This window comes from Rousettus aegyptiacus, unplaced genomic scaffold (genome assembly GCF_014176215.1).
Source record: "Rousettus aegyptiacus isolate mRouAeg1 unplaced genomic scaffold, mRouAeg1.p scaffold_m13_p_9, whole genome shotgun sequence".
Taxonomy (NCBI): domain Eukaryota; kingdom Metazoa; phylum Chordata; class Mammalia; order Chiroptera; family Pteropodidae; genus Rousettus; species Rousettus aegyptiacus.
In genome coordinates, this window is record NW_023416312.1 from 45,526,188 (window position 1) to 45,543,161 (window position 16,974).

The 16,974-nt window shown below is 32.5% G+C and overlaps 1 protein-coding gene across 2 annotated transcripts in view; it reads right to left on the reverse strand.

The window, feature by feature from the left end:
• Positions 1 to 16,765, reverse strand: part of POF1B (POF1B actin binding protein) — an 80,741-nt gene extending 63,976 nt beyond the window's left edge. For both annotated transcript variants that reach the window (XM_016121869.2, XM_016121859.2), the window contains exons 1-3: positions 16,669 to 16,765; positions 16,223 to 16,546; positions 1,908 to 1,982 (exon numbers count right to left, since the gene is read on the reverse strand). In XM_016121869.2, coding sequence (XP_015977355.1) covers positions 1,908 to 1,982; positions 16,223 to 16,507 — 360 coding nt within the window. In that variant the 5' untranslated portion in view covers positions 16,508 to 16,546; positions 16,669 to 16,765. The remainder of the gene's footprint in view (positions 1 to 1,907; positions 1,983 to 16,222; positions 16,547 to 16,668) is intronic.
• Positions 16,766 to 16,974: the final 209 nt, after the last annotated feature.

Genomic DNA, 16,974 nt, shown 5'->3' on the forward strand with positions numbered 1-16,974 from the left:
CACACAATTAAAAGAAAATGTAGCTTAATATTTAGATTAATTAGATCCTCCATTTGAAAAGGGCAACCTATAATTTAAAAAATGAAATGGGATGTGGTGGTGGGGAAGGGCCCTAAATTACGTTAAAAGGGAGACAAAACACTAGAACAAAGTCGTTTGTAAATTTTTGATAGAAGAAGAGTCTATGTTATTAATACAATGAGAGTTTTTATACCTCAATAAGAAAAATCTCTCCATACTAATAAAAAACGAGTAAAATGCATAAAGTTATCAAGAAGAAAAGCAAATAGCTAATAAACAAAAAAAAATAACTAAACTGGTAATCAAATAAACATAACAAAAGAATGCCATATTTTAACTGAAGAAATTTTTAAAATTATAATGCTGACAGGGTATAGTAGGAGAAGCACTTTCCTATAGAGAAAGGATGAAATATGAAGTCGTTAAAATAACGATTTTGAGTAATAGAAACTTACACGAAAAACATTCATAATATTATATAAGGTTAAGCCAGAAATGAAAATATAAAACTGCATATATGGTATGATCGCAATTTTTTATTTGAATGGAGGAAAACAAGAAAATGCTAAGAGTAGTATCTCTGGGTAGAGGAGGGGTTCATGAGTAATATTGTTTTTATTTTTTATATTCTTTTATAATTCCACAATTTTGTACAATAAACACATTTTTATTATCAGAAATAGAACATTAGTAAACCTAATTTTAAACCTCTTTATTATGAAAAATAGCATTTTTTTTTCTGACTGAATTTGAGTATAGTGAACAGCTCTGTGATTTAAGTGGACTTACTTTTGTGAGGTAATCCTATCTTGGTGGTCTCAAAGGGCTCCATTTTTAACTTGATTGTAACTTTTTTTTTTGTCCTGTGTTTTGTCGTGTATATAACCCATGCTGATCTGTGAGCTTTTTGAAAATAGTGATTGGGTTTAATTCATTTTTTTGTGTAATATTTGGTATATACTCAGCACTAAGCAAATATTTACAGAATAATGCAAGATTAACTAATCTAGCTCTAGGTTAGACCAAATTGGGACATACTAGGCAAACTTTTCTTTGATAATCTTAATCTTAAAATATCACTTTTTCCTTACTATACCCAAGGTCTAGACCAGTTTTTGTTCATTTGTGCCAATATTGCTCAAGTTCACACCCTGGCACCTCATCTGGGCAGGCCTATTTTCTTAGAACAGCATCTTTCTCCCTCTTATCCTCCACATCTTTTATATTCCCCTCCTGTGTAGTAATAAACTTAGAATGTTTTATGTTTTATTCTCTTAAAATTTACCTTTTTATCTATGATGACTAGCTCATTAAACACATATTTGTTAGTATGGTATTTAATTATTATTTTAGTACCTTTTCAAGATATAATGTCTAGACTCAAGAATAATCTTAAAAGTGAGATTATTAGATCATTAATACTAAGAGAATTAGACCCTTGTGTGTCTTTTAAATCATGTACTTTTGAGAAGGTCTAAGTCTGACCCTATAAGTTATTCTCATTGAATGTAAATTTACAGTACTATCACTCACACAGTCAGGTCCCCGAGCAATCCAAGATCTTGGTACTTTATTTGTACCCAAACCAAGTACCCTTGAAATATACATAATCACAAGGAGATCCTTGGCTAAAAATAAACTGCACTCAAAATAAAAGCAATCAGACTAAGTAGACAATGAAACAAATATCTCAGTTCACAGCACTTGTTTTACATTCCTTTAATAGGCTAAGCTGATGCTCATACATGAGAATCCCTTTTCTATTTTTATATTCCTGACATTTTGTGAATGCATAAAGCATTATGAGGGCATAAAGATTGTGTGAACATGTGGGCAAGGCTTACATAAAAAGAAAATAATCAAATCTTATCTATATATTATTTTACCTGTTCAGTATTTTGGGTTATATGTAGAGTGCTTGGGGCACAAGTAGATATTTTCAGAGTTGGAGAATGGCGTTCCTGTTGAGAGAAACAAAAAGGAGTTCAGAAATTGTTACTAAGCAGTGTCATTTGAATGCTTTATGTTCTTGAGATGTTATTTATTTCTATAATAAGCCATTTTTTAGAAATAAGAATGTTATTTAATGCTTTCCTAGATGATGTTCATCTATTTAAAAAGCACATTACTGAATTCCTTTGTTAGCTTTGCAAATAATCTAATGATAATATACTTTTTAGAATGCTTTCACGATTATGTATTCCTCTTGTATTTTTAGGTTGCATCCTTTTTTTCTTTTTTTGAGAACTCCGTTAATATGCACCCCGATGTATATTATACGTCTGCGAATAAACAAGATGCAAAATTTATCAATAGAAAACTTTAAATGTAAAAATTCTCAAACTAATATAGGGAAGAAACTACCTTTGAAAACTCAACTAAGACTTGCTCTTAGATTCCTTCAAGCTGACTCTTAATTGTGCTTTATCTGATCTGCTTCTGGCTTAATTTCAAAGAGTAAATTCTGATGTTAAAAAGTCATTTATAAAAGTGAGAGTATGATTTCAATAATGATTAGATAAAATAATCACTCTATGGATTATGTTGGCCTTCTTTACACTTTACCCCAAATCAGCAAGGCTGCATAGCTTTATTAGTGTGCAAAAAATTGATAGCATAACTCAATCTCTTCATACATTAATATAATCTACAACCAATCAACACAACTCCAGGATATATTCCCACAATGATAAAAATATTTTTTTCTTTAGAACAACGAGGCTATTAATAATCAGAATCACAGACTTACAAAGGAAACACTGACAAACTCATACAGCTTTAATGTAGGTGTAACATACTGTTCTTAAAACAAGACTATGTGTTTACTCAAACTACTAAATGTTCTGCACACTGTGGTTTTTCTTTTGTTTTTCCTTTGGTTCAACTTGTAACATTTTCTTCCCCACTTCCTAACCCCCACCACCCCATTACATCAACAGCAATACTGTAGGCTTACTGTTTCAAAGCAGCCTTTGAATATATTCTCATATTTCCTGCTGGTAGCTGAGGAAACTTGCTCAAACAAAAGCAGAGAATTTAAAATTGTAGACCAAACAAATACATGTCCTTCAGTTTAGGAGAATGTTTACAGATACAAGTAAGGTTGGTTTGGCCCTCAGACCCAACCAGAATGGGTTCAGAGAGACAAGAAAAAAAAGGGTGCTTTTTAGTTGTGTAATAGTACATGAATACATTCTAACATAAAATTTTATACAAATCTTCCCTTAACCATGAAGTCAGATCTTCCCTTAACCATCCTCCCTCCATTCAAATCCCTCAGCCAGAAGTAATCACCATTGTCAGATATATCTTTACATAAATATAATATTATGTATATATATTTATATATATCAAACATTTATTGCTTTTATTATTCTGCAACATAACCTAAACAATATCTCTTGTATTATAGATTAGATATGTCTTAATTCATTATTTATTTTAAAATATTATATAGTGTTCCATAATGTTTGTTTGATAGCTTGTTCATTAAGGTTTAAATTATTTCCGCATTTTCTCTATGCTGCAATGATCATCCTTATGCAGTGTGATCAGTTCTTCAAAATTTCACAAAGAAGTGTGATTGTCGTGGTACCGAATGTGTGAACTAATTGTTTTAACAGACACTGCCCAATTGATTTCCCAAATGACTATACCAATGCACATCTACCAACAGTGCATAAAAATACTGATGTCTGGAGGATGCTTTTCTGCAACTTTTAGCATTTTGGGGCTAGGGCTAGTAATGCTAGGATCATTTTGAGAAGACAGTTTTGTGCACCCTGCCCGGCACCTGGTGGATATTCTACAAATGGTAGTTCTTTCGCCCTCCCTTTAACCAATTCAAATTTGACGATTTTGGCAAATTGAACAATGAAACTTACTAGCCAAGAGGACTAGCTTTTAAGGTAAAATAGTGTACTGAGAAGTTTCATAAACTTGCAAAAATTAATGCAAGTAGTAATACATACACACATATATCTACATCTTTATATCTATATCCATATCCATATCTTTAGCTATATCACACCTTTAGGACATTTATTTATGATAGTAGTATAGGCAGGGTTACTTCATTCGGATGCCAAGATGGTAGATATTTAAAAAGCAAATTGGTGCATCTGTACAAAGAATAGTCTGATCCTAAAATAAAGAAATTATTCAAGTTTATCATATTTATAAAGCTAGTACATTAATTCTGTAGATTATAATTTGCTTATTTTGAGCCTTCATTATTAGAATTGACCTAAACAAATGCGGCTTACAACCGTCACGGAAACAGTAAAAATGAAATCGCTTCAAAAAGTAAAATATTATAGTAGTAGTATAACGTGTGTCAAAGAGATTAAGACATATAGTGTTGACCAGTGTGAAGTTAAATTATAGCAGTGTTCGGCTGATTAAAAGGTAGGAATAAAATAGGTGAATAGAAGTTTTATTAATTACAGAAAGGCTTATTTAAGAAAACTTTTTCCCCCTGGAAATCTACAAAGTTAGGTAAAATAGTCTGTGTAAATGTCCAAAATGAACGTTATCTTTTTGCTAGAAGGTACTTTCTGTGATAGCTAGCATTAAGCAGGATTGCAGCAAGTCAACTCACAAATAGCCATTGCCTGATCCATAGGAAGTAATAAAAAATGTTTGTGAATAAAGATGATTCCTAAGTTTTAAGGGAACCCCAAGAATAGGAGTCTAAATATCCCTCTTTATAACCTATATTAGTGTGTCATTTTCAGTGTCACTCATCAATAAATATATAGCTAACCAAAATCTTTAATGTTGAAAGCATCAAATTCAATGAACAGTTACATCTCTTGTGCATATGCCCTCTGTGCTACAGCCCCACATTCCTTATAACAAAATAATTGAAAGTTGAGGGAGGAGTAGCAATCTATCATAAAATAGTAGAAAGAATCCTGGACTTGGAGTCAGGAGCCCTGGGTTCTACTTCTAGTTATATTACCAGACAACTGCGTGATATTGAAAAATGAATGTCATCCCTGAGATTCAGTTTCCTTGTATGAGAAATGGGATTATGGGTGTGGGTTAATGTGGATTAGAGGATCTTTAAGATATTTTTTATTTCTAACATTTTGTGGTTATAAGAGATCATTCTCAACTTATTTTTCATAGAGAAAAAAATGTTCAAGTTCTTTAAATTTGTCACATCTTGTTTTCCTTTGATGATGATAATAACTAACATGTATTAAGAGTTTTCTGTGCCAAATATGTTACATTATTACCTTAACAATTAAAACAACCCCATGAGGAAGATACTATTATAACCCCATTTTATATAAAGTCAATTTAAATAAGATGGGTTAAGTAACTAGCTGAAGATCACACAGTTAATACTAAGGTTTTGGAATGGAAACTCAAGTACCATGACTACAGAACTCATGCTCAATCACTATACTTTGCCAAATATATAGCATACCTCATTATATTTTCTGTTTCTCAAGTTTGGGAATATAATTCTACTGTAAAATTTGAATAGTCCTTATAATAGGAAGATAGATATTTGTCCTTTTTCTTATTTATTGTCAAAGGTAGCTTATGGGTAACTGAAAACAAGAGATCCATCTACAAATGGCTGTGTGCAAGAATGGCCTTGATTAAATAATTTAAACTTATACAAATGTAATAGACTTTTTTAAAAAATAAACTGCATGATATATTTATAGAGTGAACTCACAGTCTCTAAACTGAAAAAAAAATTCTAAATTTTTACTTACTTAAGCTCTCATATCACTTAAGCTCTTCAATTTTGCAGGAAGGCCTTACTTTTTTCTGATCAAATATTTAGCATAGTATTGAGTAGTTTGTTTCTTTGGCTCAGATTTGCTGAATACATAAACATTGTCTTGTTGGCAACTTTCTTTAGGTAGAAGGCTAGTGAAAATAATTTGGGTTATAGTTAGGTAAGTTCAGGCTTAGTATAAAATCCAGGTGTGCTTTTAACCATAGTGCCTAAAGTAATGATTTTCAACTTCAGGAAAGTTGTTGCAGCCCTCTTTCTCCTACTCCTTCTTGTATAAAGTACATATGGCATTACCAATTTCAAGATCAGAGTGGATTAAAATCTGTCTGCTTTTTGGGATAATTTCACTACATCACTAGAGATCATTGTTCATGCCTTGATATATCATAAATTGGAGCTGAGAAACTCTAGTTGCCTTAGGAATAATTTACTAGTCACAAAATTATCTTTTTTTCATTTGTTAAAATAGCTATGTTTTTCAGAGTTAAAAAAATTGTATGAAATGCAATTGGCCTCAGTTTCTGTTACTTATTTTAGTGAGAAAGCTTTTGAGTAGCTCAATATAGTGGAGAAAGAAGGGAAAGCAGAAGCTGGAAAGGTGTTATTCTCCTTTAGGTAGAAGGGAAATCTTAAAAACTTAGGACATAATGCAAACTCCAGGATTATTTCAGGGTAAGACCTTGAAAATTAGAACAGGAACTATTTTTGTCCTCTAATATATTTTTGATACTTTCTACTCTGATAATAGAACATTAAAATGAAAAAAAATACAATAAGAGTAATCATTAAATGATTTGCTGAAACTAAAAAATATAAACTTGTTTAAACTGAAAATATTTTAGTATTTAACTAAGGTTAATTAAGTGAGATAACAAATACAGTGGAAATATCAAAAGCTGTTTCTTAATACCAGAGCATTCATTAACTTGCTGCACTACTTGGAAACATTTTGTTGAGCTATTTGAGCCTCAGTTTCTTTATTTATACAACAAGACAGAACATACACAAATTTTCATTTGTACACTGTACAATTTGTACGATGGTTGTAATAATGCTTTTTCTACTCATTTTTTGGAGTTCTAGTGAGTAAATAACATATGTAAAATAATTATTAAAAATAAAACATAAAATCTATTAATGAAATTATTTTTACTGGGTTAGTTACATGTACAACTAAGATATTTGTTCAATATTTGTTATATAATGGTATTGAAAGATATATAAAGATAGAGTATACTCTCTATCCTCTCCAAGTGTATAATTAATTAGGGGTGAAAATAACAATATAATACTACAAGAGCTATAAGGAACTTACTATAGAAGTTTCAAGGCTAAGAGATAGCTTCAATATGGGACAATTTGAGATTTCATCACAAGATTACACTTGAGAAAAGTCTTGAAAAATTGGTATAATTTCACTATATCTGTATTGGTGAAGATGAGGGATAGGAACATTTCAAGTGTAAGAGCAACATGAAAAAGGTATAATTGTGGAAATTTTGGAGCTACATTTGGAGAACAACAGTTTATATTGCAGCTGGAACATAGAACACGAGAAGAGAATTTCCAGGAAGTAAAGTCCCTAGGAGCCAGGTAATGGAAGGCTTTGAAAGTCGGACAAAGAAATTTATAGACCCTGAGTGTCATAGAAAGTTTTTGTGTAGAAGAGTGATATGAGGTATTTGTAGGGGGTTTAAACAACTTTACTAGAGAACATATTCTTTGATGTAATTAGGTTTGTGAAGATTTTTAAATAATTTTATGGAGAAACCTACGCATCCAAGCTGAAGTCTGTGTTAGACGAGAAATGGGTAAATACTATGTTTGAGGACAAAAATCTTTCCTTGGAAAGTTCTAAATGTATTTTGGTGTGTAGATAAGTACTAAATAGTACTGGTGGTTTTTATGAGGGAATCTTGGGGCACATAACTGGTAGGTGAAATATATTACAGAATAACTGAGTAAGATTCAGTAAATAAAAACACTTCCCCTAGACAGAATTTTAACGGCAGGGGAGTTAGAATATCTTTATAAGCTAATGAATTAGCACTTTCAAGCTAATTTGCTTAAAAGAAGTATCACAAGATCCCAGGGAAATGATATGATGATAGATCAGAATCACTAACTCTTTAATATCATTTGCCATAATAAGCAATTACAAATATTGTCCATATGGGAAAAATATACATCAAATATAGACAAGTCAAATCTAAATGCTTAATGGAGTCCAAGAGCCAGAACAGAAAACTGATTGACTTATTAAATTGCTTCCTTGTATTTACTCTATGTGTTGTTCACTCTTTAAAGAGGCAATTTATGTCCTACTTTCTTTTTTCAGTTCAAAGAGAAGGCATAGAAGACTGAAACCCATAAACAATTCTATGCATATATCTTTATTAAAGCCTATGCTGGCAGCACATTCAGACATTTTTGCAAGCCATAATCACAGGAAGAGAGGACAGAGAAGAGAGAGAGAGAGAGAGAGAGAGAGAGAATTTCCAGTTTCATTCTATTCCTCAAACATTTATTCTATCTTTGAATTTTGATATTAAAATAATTTAAACCCTCACCAGAGAGGAAGAGCAATTAGAGGGACTATTTTATAAACTGTATAAATGTCTAACCAATGTACTGTATACTTGAAACTAATAATAAAATAAAATTTAAAAAAATTTCAACCCTCAACAAGTATATGCTCCATAGTGGAGGGGAAGAAGGACCACAGAAATAATATACTACTTGATATCATAAGTCCTTATAGTTAAACAATAAAAAAATGATACTTGCTTTAAAAAGAGACCGCATCTGGTGTAGATTTGAGGAGAGGATAAGAAGATTCAGGGTTGGAAAAGACGTCTTGAAGAAGACAACTTTCCAGATGGATTTTAAGAGATAGGTAGAATTCCAGCAGAAATGTGAGGGAAGAGTGAATGTTGCCAGAGTAGGGGATGAAATGAACAAAGGCAGGGGTGGGAGGAAAGCAAAATTCTCTGTTTGTTCGAGAAGCAGAGTAGCATAGTGTGTCTGGAACACAGGTAGAAGGAGGTGGGTAGTGGGAGATAAGACTGTAAAAGTAAGACGAGATTGCCCTGAGGAAGACTTTTAACATCAAGGCAACGAGTATAAACCTCGATTATCAAAGACTTTTCAAAGATTCTAAGTTACAAGTCAAATAGCACTTTATTGTTGAGATTATAAATTCCACAATAAGGTAAAAACTGATTTTATTTCTTCATAACATTTCTATCAAAGTTCTGGCAACACGTTTATAAGTCTTTAAATAACTAAAAATTAATCAACTTATTACCCAGGGATGGAAACTTGTATATTTCGATATAAAATAATCAACAAAATTTATGAGAAAAATATAAAAAAAAGAATTTTGAAGAGCAACAAAAAAAATCTGCCTTCTAAGTAAATAACACTGTATTTTGAAAGCATTGAAATGTTTATTTAAATTATTTATTTATGCCCTAGCCTATGTCCCAAAAGATTTTAGGTGGTTCACAATGGGAGCACGTATAAGAAAATGATCATTAAGTGTAAGTAGGAATCAAATATCAGAGACTCTGACATAAATGGAGCCAAATATATAGACTAAGAATGTGCAGTATAGCATGGTGGTTACAAGCATAAATCTGGAATTAGACTGCTAAATTTCAATCCTAGTTCTACCACATAGCTGTATAAACTTGAACAAGTCACATAACATCTCTGTGCCTTGGTTACCTCATCTGTAAAAACGGAAATGACCTTTGAATTTACTTTCTAAAGTTTAAAATTAATTCTGTAGGTTAAGGGGGATATGCAGTTTCAGAGTGGCTATGAAACCCAGATTACGTGCCCGAAAGAAAAGAAGATGTATTTTATTTAAAGGGGTCAATTTTCACCTTTTTCCTCTTCTTAACCATTTGCTTTGTGAAAAAGTGAGGTTCTAGGAAAATTATACAAATAAATAGAAAGCTAGATCCATGCATACATAACATAAAATCTTTCATTCAAGTTCTTTTAGTAAAGGTTATGAATTTAATTCTTCCACTGAAATAGTCACTCTAAACTTATACTTTGAGAGTTTGCAGTTTTATTTTTTATTTTATTTCTATGTACCCATTATAATTGGCAGCTTTTTGATCACACATTTATACTACCATGAATTTCTTTGAATGTGATGATTTTAGAAGTATTTTTATATTTAAAATGAGTAGCTTGAATATATAGCTCTGCAGTGTCCAGTAGACCTCTCTGCAGTATTCTTTTTGTGTTGTCCAATGCGGTAGCTACTAGCCCTATGTGGTTGTTGAGCACTTAAAATGAGGTTAGTGTTACTGAGGAACTAAATATGCATTTAATTTTATTTGATTTTAATTAATTTAAATGTAAATAGCCGCATGCTACCCTATTGAAAGTGCAATTCTAGAGGAAACATTAAGTAAGAGCAGACTGCTAGCAAGTTTTCATGTTCACTATCACTATGTTTCGAAAAGGGAAGAGAAAAATCTACAGACAAAAAAAAACCTCCATCTCAAATATTGAAGGTTCAAGTTCAAAGAATCTAAGATCGTGGGAATTTCCAAATTACTCTTTCTAAAGGCTATCTATGCCCGTAAACATTATAAACACATTTCTGCTGTTCCAGTCTTTTGATCATATACTATGAGTTTTAGAGAAAATATTTTAATGCTTTTCCTCATTAGTCTTTCTTAGCTAGAAGAGCCCTAATAAGCTTTTCAAGCATATGTGTTTACTTAATCTTTCCAGTGTGAAAGGAACTCTTACTTTATAGTCTATTCATTTAGTTTATTAACTAAAGCCTGTGCAGCTAGGGGATTTTGCTGGCTATACTTTTTGTAGATTAATAAGTATACTGGACACCTTCGCATGTTATCTCATTCAATACTCACTACAACCCAGAAGAAAAAGGTATTATTGTTCTCACTTTACAAATGAGAACACTGAGGTCCTGAAAGGCCAAGTAATTTATTCTAGTTAATACAGAATTAACACTTACAATGTGTAAGGCACTGTGCTGTAAATGGTTTGCCACCATTTATTATTGCATTTGACTCTAACAACAATCCTATGAATTAAGTATCATTACAGATGAGGCTACTGTAGCATATAGCTAGCAAGCTTTCAAATCAGGAATTAAACTCAAGAAGTTTAAAACCTAAACCTACATTCTTAGCCAGTACACTAAACTATTTCATAGTTCAGTTCTACCAAAGTCTACCTCATCACTGCACATTTATTATTTGCAGTCATCCCTGAGACATTTCTCATAGATTCATTCGTATGCACATTTTCTCCACACAGTGTTCTCTGTAACTGATCTTTAGACTCTGTAAAATATGAACCTCTTCAGTCAATACCTGTTGGCTTTCATTTTCCTATTGATAGCTCTGATAAAAGAGTTCAAGACCTTGGTGCAATAGATATAGGCAAGACTGTGAGACTGCTGGGAATGAGAATTAGGTAATAAACAGAGACGATTACATACATAGTACAGGACTTTGTTCTCTAAATATTTGAAGGCTTGTTGAAATGAACTCGGGACTCTTTCACATTGTCTAATTTAAAATTTTAAACTTTACTTAAAACTAATAATATAATGTTCGAAACCATGAGAGCTTCATGGATGCTCTTGTCAGTCCTAATGACTATGAAAATCACTAAAAATAGTAATAGTGACTTAGGAACATTCTAGGCTGAACAGTTTCCAAAGAGGCAATATCTTTAAAAACCACAAGAAATTTATGCTGACAGAATTTGCCAAGGCAAATAAATTGCCATTTGAATAAATTCCATGAATAGTATGGTAGATGATTTTGTTGGAACATTTCAAAACCAGTAACACGGTTAAACACACCTGTCTTAGGTTATTGTTGAGATGTTGTTCTGAGCTTTGTACAGGAAGAAACATGTAAATTATAATGATCTTTCTTTAGATGAAATAAACACTTGATTAATTAAAATATGTGAATCTGTTCTCACATATAGAAAGTGATAGAAATTACTAGAATGTATTAGTAATAGAACAACTTCCCCTCATCCCTTCCCTCCAACAGAAATTCTCATTTAAGAGACCAATTCCAGGATAATTTCTCTTCTTTTCCCCCAAAAAATCTGGAAAAGAAAATAAAATATACAGTTCATGCTTTTTGTCTTTAAAAAATGTGAAGTACACATGCTCTATTGGAGTCAAAAAAAGATCACTACTGAAATAACGCTGGTGTGAAGAAAAAGTTAATTTAAATAGACTTATTTGGAAAGGTTTCCCTTCTAAAAGGTGTTTAAGAGCGTGGTAAATTTCCCAGTTGTTTTACTATGAATTGTCAGGAAAAGAAATTTCGATCACAAAAGTTAAAGGACAGATAGAGGGGGGGGAAATTTAAATCATTTCTTCAATTTAACTGATTAATTAATTAATTTTTCAAAAATTAAAAAAAAGTTAAAGGACAAGTTCAACCCTCTCCCTTCACCCAGCGCCCTCCCTTCCCCACCCCCACAATGACAGTTTGTGAGTGCCCTTGACTGAAAACAGGTTCAGCAATTTATCAAACCTCTCTTAAATAAGAGACAAAGACCATTTGCATGGACATTTTCGCCCAACAATTAGTTGTACTCACAATTTCTATACCTTCATTTAATTGTAAGCACAAAAGGGATGACCAAAGCTGAAAACTGGGCCTCTATCCTATGACCTAATTTCTTTTTCAGGCAACCTATTTTCCTGAACAATCATTTGCTTTAGTGACCACGCCCTTGAACAACAATTTATCAAAGCAACACATCCCTCCTCACAGAACAGGAAATTTTTCTGATAGGATATAGAAATCCTGGCACGGTAAGGGAGCTATCCACAATCTTTGTAACAAAAGAAAAAGGAAAAAATATCATGTAACAAAGATAAACGCAAGCTGAGTAATTATTGAGAGCAGAGGCCATTTATAAACAGACACTTTCTTCTGGGTTGCTCTCTAGAGTTGAATTTAGTGGCAAGTTTCAAATTCAAAAGCAGGGCAACCCATATAACACATAACACATACATTAAGAGGTCCCAATTTTTACCCAAACTTGTTTTATTCAATAAAATAATCATTTAAAAATAATATTTAAAAATGTAATATAGAAATATGAGATGTCTACAGACTATGCCCTGTATATGTGTCCTCAGTGTCGCATCTCCCTAGATAAGAAAATGGTGTTTATCCAGATAATTACAGTGCTTCCTACACAATAGGTACTTAATAAATATCTGTCCAATAATGACTATTAAAAAATATTTTTATTTTGATCTATTTCTCTTTCTCACAACAGAGCTACTTTGAATATATGAAAAATATCTTGAACTTCATGAAAAGCTCAATTAATGGAAAGGAAAAATATACATCCAATGAGTAATTCACATCTATGCTGTTCATTTAAGGCACTATTTAATTTTGAGTTATAATGGTAAATTACTATTTAAGCTTTCTAAAAGTTTGAACTATAAAGTTTTTTGTTTCCTTTTGTTTAATGTAGTTTCTAGAACACTATTTATTTACAATATTGCATTCATTTCTAAGTCTATCTATGACCTTAATTACACCTGTGTTTGATTTTATCTGTTCATATGGATAAACCTAGTAATTTTAGTTTTATTGTTAATTTAGACAATTGCATCAGCAACTGGTTTCTACATTAAATATTCTCGGAGGAACTCTCTGTCGATCAGACAGAATAATAACTGAGATAATCATAAAATATATCTGATCAATGATAGGTAAGAAGCAAAGCTACATTATATCTGGATCAATTTAAAATATATCTATGTCTATAAACACCATTTTAGCACACAAGAAGGCAAGCAAGGAAAAACGTACTAAAAAGCCAGAAATAGAAAATACTAAAATGGTTAAATCTAAAATGTCTACTCTATAAGCTAAAATTAACATTTGGGAAGCAAAGCGGAGTGGCATCAATTTTGTTTTCTCAAAGGAACATACTTTACTTCTGGCAATTATATATTTTAAAATTTTTTATGAATTCTGAATGTCATTCAAACACCAAAAGGCTAAGAACAAAGTGAAAGTTTAATTGAACTCATGATGACCAACAATTGATTATAATACCCATTTTTCTAGGTGCCGTGGTCACAAATTCTAGCAACAGAATAGCTACATACCAACTCAAAATGTCTCTGAAACATGCCATATTAAGAAGAGACTTTATTAAAACATAAAACAAACTAAAAAAATATTTTGAGTAATATTTACTGTTTGCTTGTGCTTAGCACAGGATATAATGTTGCCATCACATCTTATCCATTTCATTAATATGAAGGTAATTTCAGATCAAATTTAGGTCCTACATTATACAATGCCATACTGTCAGAAAACAGGGAGAAAAGAAAATAAAATGGAAGTGTTTCCTAATCACATTTTTTTGTGACAGCTATCTAAAAACTCTCAACAAATTATCTTTTAGTGGATTTGTGAATGTCTTTTGATAACTAACTCAGTTTAAAATGTTATAGTGAAATGTTCTTTTCTTGTTTCACTAAAGGAATAAGCTTCTTATTTTTTTTCCTTTACCACATATTTATATTCTCAACTTCCTCATCTTTACCTAGCCCTTACTTTTCTTTCTTTTCAATTATAAATAACTTTAGACTTCACAACACCCTCCATTCCAATCTCTTATCCCAGTTTCTGTGGCCATGCTTTCGGTCCCTAAGGTTCTTTATAAAGTTTTTTTTTATGGCGAACTAAGTTCCAGGATGGAAATAGTCTTGTAGGACCACTTGAACAAATATTAAATAGAAAGAAAGAAATTCTTGTAAAAAACTTGACCAACTTGGTCTGAGGATTATTAAAACAGAAAGTTGAACTAAGGAGCGCACAATAAAATGCAGTCCTAAAAATTGTTCTGTAGTTGATTTTACAATTTGCTAAATTTCAGCTATTAAATTTTTATCTATTCATCTTTCTTTTCCTAGCAAGATGACGAGAAAAGAGGGTAATTATTTAAATGACAGGGTGGTTTTAGCATTCCTATGATAATAGTAACCTATTGGTTTTGACCTTCAAGCTGTTTTGAGACTAAGAATCATTGGTGACACCTACTTTGTTGTTATTAGCATCTAATACAGAATATTGGAATGTACATTTGCATTATTATCACTTATACAAACTAGTATTTTTAACCTTTATATTTTTCTTCCCTTTGACTTCAATATAGGTGGAGTTTTTCTCAACTAAGAAATTACTAACAGTTAATCTTAGATTTTTTCTTCATACTTTTCCCTCAAATTAAGCTAGGAGTGAAATAAAAGGTTAAGATTGTGGCCTTTGTAGTTGTTGGGTTATCAATATGTTTTTTAAGATTCCTTTAAAATAGTTTCATTATACATTTTAGCAATGCTGCTTCATATCCTACTTTAAATAGTGGTTTTAGGGAAAATAATCCATATTATTCCAGATAGGTATGATAATACATTGCAAGATAATATCTCAATGTTTTGTTTTGTTTTGCTTTTTTGTTTTTGTTTTTGTTTTAGCTCATCGCAGTACAAATTGTATTTTGAAAACATAATATCAGTTTGGACAGAAGTTTCCAGAACGCTTCAAGACATGAAAATGTAATGTAAAGAGAGAGTCAAAGAATGAAAACATAGAGCTATTAATTTTATGTAGTCTTGCAATATTCCTTTACATTCATTAGCATGATTGTTAGCACAGATACTGATGTTGAAACAACCTCTTTGAAAACAAATTTATTTTGTTTTAAAGGGTGTCTTAGCATTTTACCCTTTTTAGCTTTCATATAACAATTACTTATATCTTGTCTTCCTTAATCCTATAGCCACTCTTTCAATATTCTTTCTACCAATATTCATAAGTTATTCACCTTAGCTATACAAGAGCCAATGGTTTCATTTTCAGAGATGAAACACTTATGGCAATTCAAACAGAGATTTAGCCTGTCATTTATCCTGAGCATACTTACTGAACACAAATATTTGCTCATCACTCTATATGTCCCTGAACCTACATACTTTATATAAAAACTTGTTTACTTCTGATATGAAGTGAATCGGTGGAAACCTATTTTATAAAAATTACTGTAGTCAAGTTGAGGATTGCTTTGCAGTAGGGGCAAAAGAATACCTCAGAACAGATATTCTGCTTAAATCCAACCCCCCCCCCCCCCAAAATAAGCCATTTTATGCTCTAGTTAGATTATGAAAATCATTAAAACTGGTAAACAACCAACCACAAGCACTAGTAAATAATGAAAGAACAGCCAAAGAATGGAATTTGGGTGAGTGTACATCGCATATAAAGCTCTAATCCACCAAGAAATAACATCCTTTATAACAGAGGCAGAAAAGCAGAAAGAAAAAATGAAGTTCAAGATTTCCCCCTCTCTACTGTCCTAGCATAGCTGTCTTTGTAGTACCTGGGAATGGTTGCTCCAAACCAAGTTTTGGTAGGAGGAGGCATTTTTGAGAGGGGAGAGCACTTCCCGTGAGCCGATGGGGTCCAAGGCCTGAACCACCTTGTTCATGGGCCCACTGTAGGTCCTCACTCGCTCATACACTACATTTTTTTCTGGAAGCTGCTGGGCTTGGCTTGACTGATGGTAGCAATGGTAATGCTGTGGCTGGCACTGCAACACCTCTGAGGGCTGCTGAGTCCCACAGCTGCTGCTGCTTGTCTCATTCCAAAAGCTTGAATTCATCATGTTCTCAGTGGTCAGCAAGGTACTCTCCAGATGTTCTCCCTAAGGAACAAACACAGAGAGAAATCACAAAAGGAAGGGACAGGAAAGCAGGCAGGTAGGAACATGCAAAAGCCTATTATCAACCAACACTGCCTATAGTGGTGCCAGGGAGAAAGAGTTACCTGAGCAGCAGCAGGAGCAGGTCTGGCAGCTGTAGAGAAGGCAGCAAAGTATTTGAGCTTGAATGGAAAGTGGAGCCACCCTGAGATTACTCCAGGAAATGGTATGGACACACCCCTGAGGGGTGGATTCACCAGACAGGTTTACCTGCTAGGAGAGGTCCTGCTTTGCCGGTGGAGATAGCCACTAGACCGCCCAGGAGGTAAGGGAATCTTGAAAGAGCAGAAGTGTGGAATTTTAGGGCTGAAGCCAGAACTTCCAAGTCCACAGGCTTGGAATTCCACTTTAACTTTAAATAGACAGGCAAA